This window comes from Gorilla gorilla, chromosome 16 (genome assembly GCF_029281585.2).
Source record: "Gorilla gorilla gorilla isolate KB3781 chromosome 16, NHGRI_mGorGor1-v2.1_pri, whole genome shotgun sequence".
In the NCBI taxonomy this organism is placed as follows: Eukaryota; Metazoa; Chordata; class Mammalia; order Primates; family Hominidae; genus Gorilla; species Gorilla gorilla.
Window position 1 is genome coordinate 41,278,598 of NC_073240.2, and position 8,442 is coordinate 41,287,039.

At 47.0% G+C, this 8,442-nt stretch overlaps 1 protein-coding gene across 1 annotated transcript; it reads left to right on the plus strand.

The window, feature by feature from the left end:
* Positions 1 to 2,017: 2,017 nt before the first annotated feature.
* RPUSD2 (RNA pseudouridine synthase domain containing 2) lies at positions 2,018 to 7,815 on the plus strand. Its single transcript, XM_004055987.5, has 3 exons — positions 2,018 to 3,283; positions 4,947 to 5,243; positions 6,881 to 7,815. Exons 1-3 carry the CDS (start codon positions 2,678 to 2,680, stop codon positions 7,613 to 7,615), a joined length of 1,638 nt encoding a protein of 545 aa, XP_004056035.5. The 5' UTR covers positions 2,018 to 2,677; the 3' UTR covers positions 7,616 to 7,815.
* The last annotated feature ends 627 nt before the right edge of the window (positions 7,816 to 8,442 follow it).

The following is an 8,442-nucleotide window of genomic DNA, read 5'->3' on the forward strand; positions in this document are numbered from 1 at the left end:
TAACACTTTGGGAGGCCAAGGTGGATGGATTGTTTGAGCCCAGTTTGAGACCACCCTAGGCAATGTGGCAAAACCTTGTCTCTACTAAAAATACAAAAAATTAGCCAGTCATGGTGGCACATGTCTGTCATCTCAGCTACTAGGGAGGCTGAGGTGGGAGGATCACTTCAGTTTGGGAAGTCAAGGCTGCAGTGAGCCAAAATCGTGCCACTGCACTCCAGCCTGGGTGATGGGAGTGAGATCTTGTCTCAAAACTTGTTAAAATTTTAATTAATTTAAATTTAATTAGCCACATGTGGCTATTGTACAGCACATGGCTAATGGTGATCCTATTGTATAGCACAGGATTGGAGAATATTACATAGTTCACAGAACCTCAAGGTGAGTGGAGAGTCAGGCTTTAGGTCTATACAGCCAGGAACAGTATCTGAATCTCACTGAGAGACTGCTCAGGGAACACCCCACAGCCACTGAACATCCATAGCTGGCATTATTCATCAATTGGGTACTTGACACAAGAACCTCCCCGACTGTTGGCCTCCCAGATTAGATGCCTCCAATGCTACCTTGTTAGACACGGATTTCACACTGAGCCTGCTTCCGCGGCTTTTGCCTCTGAACCAAAGCCTCTGTCTAAGAGATAGAGCCCAGGTCAAATGCCTATGTCCAAGCTGCAAGAGAGTGTGGGAAGGCTCTGGCTTCTACCTCTTGGGGGCAGTGATGAAATGTGAGAAATTCCCCACCCAAAAGAAGGGTGTTCGGAAGATGCTGGATGTTTACAGAATATGACAAATGTCTACTCTACATGGTCTATGCCAGTGCTTCTCAAGCTTTAATATGCAGAAAAATCACCTGAGGATCATGTTAAAGTGCAGATTCTCATTTAGTAGGTCAGAAGGGGAGGAGGAACAAGATTCTGCTATGTTTTCTGTCTCCACAGTTTTGCCAGGCACTAGTCCAAGTATTTTACTTGAATTAACTAATTTAATTCTCCCACCCCAATCCTATGGAGCAAAGAGGCTAGCTAAGAATATATACTTTTCTTTTGGATAAGGTTCTGCTCTCACTGTAAATATCTTAATGAAATGATGCACTTGAGAGATGATGTCCCTCCTGTGAAGTAGTTTGGTTCTAACATACCCCACAATCAATGGAGAATTCTACCTCTTATTTCTGGAGGTAGTCAGGAATCAGACTTTTCAGCATATGGAGTTCTGCAGCTGTGGATACCTCAGCTGCAGTCTCTCAGTTAGTTTGGTGAGACTAATGACTTGAAGAAGGAATTTAGCTAAAAAAGATTTCCCTTTCTCCTCTCAAGAATACAAATACCTAGGATAAGAATTAGACTGTCTTTTTTTTTTTTTTGGCAAACTAACATTGAAATGCCTCCTTATTTGGAAGAATCCCACTCTGGATACCAAAGAGGGTTAGATTCTTGGCCGGGCGCGGTGGCTTACGCCTGTAATCCCAACACTCATAATATAAAAATTAGCCAGGCGTGGTGGTGCGTGCCTGTAGTCCCAGCCACTCAGGAGGCTGAGGCAGAAGAATGGCTTGAACTCAGGAGGCGGAGGTTGCAGTGAGGTGAAATCGCCCCACTGCACTCCAGCCTGGGCGACAGAGCAAGACTCCGTCTCAAAAAAAAAAAAAAAAAAAAGAGGGTTAAGTTCTTCCATCTCCATGCACCCTGGAAGTGAGGGCTCAGAGCAATGAGGTTTGGCTGATGGAAGTCCTCCCCTGCAGGACTCTTAACCTTGGAAGAGGGACACAGAGACACAGGGAGATTTAGGGGTCTCCAAGGGGTGGCAGGGCTGCAGGAAAAAGAGTCCTTTGGCACAACATAGTGTCTTGTGTCTACTGCATCCCAACTGGGTTTCTTCCCTGACATGCCTGAAGCCAGGCTCTCAAAAGGCTTGGTTTCCCTTGATTTGGCCCTATTTCTGAGCCTAGTCTCCAGTTGTCTTGTGAATTCTATGAGGCACTAATATTCTTTCCATAATTCTATCTCTGATGAAATTAGCCAGAGTTGGTTTATTTTGCACTTAAGAACCCTCGCAATATATCCTCTGATCTATTTGCAGTTTTAATCTCAGGATGGAAGCATATGGGAGGCGAATGGGGATCACTAATCCTTCTCATGCTGTTAGGGGGAAACACAGGTGTGAACACATTGCTTCTGGGGTGCTTGTGTGTGTTTTAAATACGTATATAACAATCTTACTGAGATACAAGTCACATACTATAATATTGACCCTTTTAAAATATAGAATACAGTGGGTTTTAGTATATTCGCAGAGTTTAGCAATCTTTATTCTGGTCGTTAGTTTTTGTTTTGTCTTAAAGCTCCTTTCAAGCGTTTCTTCAGACCCAAGGGACTACTCGGAATTTACAAGACCTACTCCTGTCATGGCCTTTACACGGAGCAATTCCAAGGGTTTCCTTTATAAATAACGTCGTATCTCCCTAATAGGAAGACGTCTGAGTAAGGTCACTTTTGGTGAGACATTTACAGTCTCTCATCTCTACGCTCACTCAATTCACCTAATTTAATTCAAGCAGCTCACTCATTCGCTCACTCATCGCAGACCCCGCCTCGGGACTGGGCCTCCCTGATTCGCTGGGGCCGAGTGACGTCCTCAGATCGCGACCCTGGGAGTGGAGTGGGGGCAGCGTGGTTATGTGGCTGGACGGCCGCGGATGGCTCAGGGTTCTCGGACATTGGCGCTACGACCTTAGGCGCCCTAGCTTTTCCAGGACTTGGAGTGGCTATAAGGGCCCAATGGCAGAAACAGTGTCTACCCAGGTTGGGACAGAGGGCGGGCTGAGGGCTTCGCATCAGCAAAACGGTGACGCTGGTGGCGACGCGAGGGTTGAGCCGTCCCACGGGCCCCCGAAGCCGGCTGGCCGGGAAGTGGAGCCGGCCCCAGTAGGCGGGGAGCATACCTCGGCTGCAGCCCCGGGCCCGGGCAAGCATAAGAAGCGGCGGGGCGCAACCAGGGAGCGTGTCGTGCCGCCCCCGAAGAAGCGGCGGACCGGGGTGAGCTTCGGAGATGAGCACTTTGCAGAAACCAGTTATTACTTCGAGGGCGGCCTGCGTAAGGTGCGGCCCTATTACTTTGACTTCCGGACCTACTGCAAAGGTCGCTGGGTGGGCCACAGCTTGCTGCACGTCTTCAGTACCGAGTTCCGAGCTCAGCCCCTGGCCTACTATGAGGCCGCGGTCCGGGCGGGCCGCCTGCAACTCAACGAGAAGCCGGTGCAGGACCTCAACATCGTGCTCAAGGTGGAGTCCTGATGGGGCTGGCCAGAAGCGGGCGAGGAAAAGGGGCCGGGTTTTGTTTTGTTTTGTTTTTTAGGCTTAGTAAAGCATAGGTACTGGATTAAAATCATGGCAATTCTAAAGCGTTCTCGCTTTCATTTGGAACACTATTTTAGCCCGTTTCCCACCTCCGCAAGTGGCCAGGGTGTCTGTGCTTCAGGACTCAGCCTGTTTATCCTCTTCCTCAAGGCAGCTTCCTTGTTTCCAAGGGACAGAAGTTGGAATTTTCATAATTCCTTTAAACACCGTCTTGTGGCAAGGGCACTGATCACTTTACCCTGCGTTGTAGATCTCTGTGCAAATAGTAATAATAGGGGCTATCATTTATGTCTCTTTACTGTGTGCTGGGCACAAAGTTAAACATTGTATGTCCACTAATTCTAATGACAGCCTTGTGAAGTAGGTATTGCCACTCCATTTTACCTCTGAGGAAACTAAGGAAACTCACAGGGGTAAGGCTATAAACAGTGCCACTACCAAAGCCTATGTTCCTATAACTACTACTTAAACTATTTAACATAGAGTAGTGAGATGTCAGGGATAGAGACTAGAATTGTTCAGCCCAGTGCTTTGACTCCTTTAAAATTCCATCACATCTATGAGGTACCAGACACCCCTGTCAGAAGTAACACTGTTTACCTCTCAGTAACACTAGTTTACCATGGTTGTGAGTGGAGAAAAGGCGCTTACAGCATTTGGGGAATGGATGGTTTTGGAGTAACTTGTTCCATTGATCAATCGATTTGCGTCAATATGTCATACATTGACGAATTCTCTCTCCTATCCCAATTTCTAAAGCATAGATCTGGTCTAACCCTCACATTCCACAGGAAACAGAGACCCAGAAAAGATAAATGACTTGCCCAAGAGCATGTAGCGAGCCTGTGGCAAATCCTGGTCTAGAGCCCATATCCCTGGACTTAAGCCTTAGTTTTGTTTGTTCAAGATCGTAATAAGTGATGATTTATGGAGGTTTTTTCCTCCATTAAAAAAATTTTACCTTGATTATTTATTTATTTTTTTTTGAGACAGAGTCTTGCTCTGTCGCCCAGGCTGGCGTGTAGTGGCGTGATCTCGGCTCACTGCAACCTCCGCCTCCCAGGTTCAAGCGATTCTCCTGCCTCAGTCTCCCAAGTAGCTGGGATTACAGGCACGTGCCACCACGCCTGTCTAATTTTTGTATTTTTAGTAGAGACAGGGTTTGACCGTGTTAGCCAGGATGGTCTTGATCTCTTGACCTCGTGATCCACCCACCTCAGCCTCCCAAAGTGCTGGGATTACAGGCGTGAGCCACTGTGCCTGGCTAAAAAATTTTACCTTTGAAATATCTTTATTGTAGAGAAAATACAATTAGCAAAACCAAAAAACATTCATAATCTAACCACCCAGAGATAACATAGTTAACATTTTTGCATATGTCCTTCCAGTACTTTTTCAGTGCCAGCTATCTGCCTGTGTCTGTCTGTATTTTTACAAAATGAGATCACACTCTGCACACTGCTTGTTCAGCCCAAGATGTGCTTTCACCATTTTTCCATGTCAGTGAGGAACAGGGGAAGCTGGATATGAAGTTGACTGATTACAGGCTGCGGTCCCTAGGCTGACTTATTACCTATGTCTTTGACAGGACAATGATTTCTTGCGGAACACAGTGCACAGGCATGAGCCACCAGTCACAGCAGAGCCCATTCGCCTGCTAGCTGAGAACGAAGATGTGGTGGTTGTAGACAAGCCTTCCTCCATTCCCGTTCACCCCTGTGGCCGCTTCCGACACAACACAGTTATCTTCATCCTAGGCAAGGAGCACCAACTCAAGGAGCTACACCCCTTGCATCGGCTTGACCGCCTTACCTCAGGGGTGCTTATGTTTGCCAAGACAGCTGCAGTCTCTGAGAGAATTCACGAGCAGGTTCGGGACCGGCAGGTGAGTCAGGCTTTTGTCTCCTACAGGCCACTTCTTGGGCTCACGAATGCTCTGTGTCAAAAGGGCATCATGGAGTTCCGAAGTGGTCCTTCGTATTTATCTGGCCATCCTTCCTACCTTCCTACCTTAAGGCAGGTCAACACCTAAAGTGCCAAATGCAGGATATCTCATATGTTTCCAAAAAAATCTTTAGAGATGGCATACATTGCCTCTCTTAGTAGTTTGCTATTTTGAAGCTTTAAAATGCTGACAAGGCCAGGCTCACACCTGTCATCCCAGCATTTTGGGAGGCTGAGGTGGGAGGATAGCTTGAGCCCAGGAGGTAGAGACCAGCCTGGGCAAAATAGGGAGACCCTATCTCTACAAAAAAAAAAAAAAAAAAAGGCCAGGCGCAGTGGCTTACGCCTGTAATCCCAGCACTTTGGGAGGCCGAGGCGGGCAGATCACGAGGTCAGGAGATCGAGGTCATCCTGGCTAACACGGTGAAATGCCGTCTCTACTAAAAAAAAAATACAAAAAATTAGCCGGGCGTGGTGGCGGGCACCTATAGTCCCAGCTACTTGGGAGGCTGAGGCAGGAGAATGGTGTGAACCCGGGAGGTGGAGCTTGCAGTGAGCCGAGATCGCGCCACCACACTCCAGCCTGGGTGACAGAGTGAGACTCTGTCTCAAAAAAAAAAAAAAAAAAAAAACTTACCCTGGCATGGTGGCACATGCCTGTGGTCCCAGCTACTTGGGAGGCTGAGGTAGGAGGATCACTTGGCCGTGGGAGGTTGAGGCTGCAGTGAGCCATGAGCATGTCACTGCGTTCCAGCCTGAGCTATAGAGCAAGACTCTGTCTCAAAGAAATAAATTAACATAAGAAAATAAAGTGCTGACAGGCTGAGCAAGGCTTTTAAGATTATGGGGAGAGCCTGCTTGGTGAAAAGATTCTAGATGTAGTTGGAAAAGTCTTGGGTAGAAGAGTTTAGTGGTAATGATTGTTGTCCTGAGACTTGTAATTTTGGATCTGAATCATAATACATTTATTGAGTGCATACTGTATACCAGGCTTAGTATCAAGCACATTAGAGCGTAACTTACTGAATGCTTATCACAGCCCAATGAGGTAAATGGTTTTCTTTTCTTTTCTTTTCTTTTTTTTTTTTTTTTTGAGATGGAGTTTCGCTCTTGTTGCCCAGTCTGGAGTGCAATGGTGTGATCCTGGCTCACTGCAACCTCCGCCTGCTGGGTTCAAGCAATTATCCTGCCTCAGCCTCCCAGGTAGCTGGGATGACTGGCATGCGCCACCATGCCTGGCTAATTTTGTATTTTTTAGTAGAGACAGGGTTTCTTCATGTTGGTCAGGCTGGTCTCGAACTTTCAACCTCAGGTGATCCACCCACCTCAGCTTCCCAAAGTGCTGGGATTATAGGCATGAGCCACCGCACCCAGCTGGTAAATGCTTTTCTAATTTCACATTTTCTAGATGAGTTAGTAGGATTTAGAGGTTAAGTAATGTACCCAAGATCGCAAAACTGGCAAATGGTAGAGCTGGAGTTTGAATCTTCTGACACTGGTCCTTATCACTCCACAAAGAGTTTGGACTCCATGAATTTAGGGTTTGTACTGATTTTCTCCCTCTTCCCTCCTATGTAGCTGGAGAAGGAGTACGTGTGCCGGGTGGAAGGGGAGTTCCCCACTGAGGAAGTGACCTGTAAAGAATCCATCTTAGTGGTGTCTTACAAAGTAGGCGTGTGCCGTGTAGATCCCCGGGGCAAGCCCTGTGAGACAGTGTTCCAGAGGCTAAGCTACAATGGCCAGTCCAGTGTGGTACGGTGCCGGCCACTCACAGGCCGCACACACCAGATTCGAGTCCACCTTCAGTTCTTGGGCCATCCCATTCTCAATGACCCCATCTACAACTCAGTTGCCTGGGGTCCTTCCCGAGGCCGGGGCGGCTACATTCCCAAGACAAACGAGGAATTGCTGCGGGACCTGGTAGCAGAGCACCAGGCCAAACAGAGCCTGGATGTGCTAGATCTCTGTGAGGGTGACCTGTCCCCAGGACTCACAGACTCTACGGCCCCCTCCTCAGAGTTGGGCAAGGACAACCTGGAAGAGTTGGCTGCAGCTGCCCAGAAGATGGAGGAAGTAGCTGAGGCAGCCCCTCAGGAGTTGGACACAATAGCCTTGGCATCAGAGAAGGCAGTTGAAACAGATGTCATGAATCAAGAGACAGACCCACTCTGTGCAGAGTGCCGGCTGGTGCGACAGGATCCTTTGCCCCAAGACCTTGTGATGTTCCTACATGCCCTACGCTATAAAGGGCCAGGCTTTGAGTACTTTTCACCAATGCCTGCCTGGGCACAGGATGACTGGCAAAAAGACTGAGGGGTGTGGCCAATGGAGGGATTGCTTCTTGGGTTGTGACAAGGATGGGCTATAGGGCAAGGGCTGACCCCATGGGCTAGTACTTGGGGTTTCTATAGGAATGAGGATGGGCTTCTAAAGAGACCTGCTCATACTTGCTACCTCCTTTCAGTGGGAATTTGGAGACTTTTTGGTTTGTAAATATATCCCTTTTTCTAACATCTTTTGTGTCTGGTTTTCTTCCAGCTTCTTTTTTATTACTGATGTAAAATTCACATAGCATAAAATTAACCACTTTAACTAGCCAGGCACAGTGGCTTATGGCTATAATCCTAGTACTTTGGGACGTAGAAGTGAAAGGATCACTGGAGGCCAAGAGTTCAAGGTTAAAGTGAACTGTGATTGTGCTGCTGCACTCCAGAGCCTAGGTGACAGAGTGAGACCCTGTCTCTTAAAAAACAAAAAAAAATTAACCACTTTAAGATGTACAGCATAGTCACATTTAGTACATTCACAGTGTTGTACAACCATAACCTCATATATTTCCAAAACATTTTCATCACCCCAAAAGGAAACCTGTACCCATTAAGTAAGTGGTCACTTTCCACTCCCCTTCCACCAGCCTCTGGCAACCACTAATCTACTTTCTGTCTGTATGGATTTGCCTGTTTTTTCTGGACATTTTATATAAATGGGATGATAAAACATGTGACCTATGTCTCTGTTTCCCTTGGCATAATGTTTTCAAGGTTTATTCAACTCGTAGCATGTATCAGTACTTCATTCTTTTTTTATGGCAGAATAAGCTGTTGTATGGATATACCACGATTTGTCTATCTGTTCATCAG

Coding starts and splice junctions, on each gene's coding strand:
- RPUSD2 (XM_004055987.5), top strand. CDS start 2,678: ATGTGGCTGGACGGCCGCGGATGGCTCAGGGTTCTCGGACATTGGCGC. Junction 3,284..4,946: donor ACCTCAACATCGTGCTCAAG/GTGGAGTCCTGA, acceptor TGTCTTTGACAG/GACAATGATTTCTTGCGGAA. Junction 5,244..6,880: donor AGCAGGTTCGGGACCGGCAG/GTGAGTCAGGCT, acceptor CCTCCTATGTAG/CTGGAGAAGGAGTACGTGTG.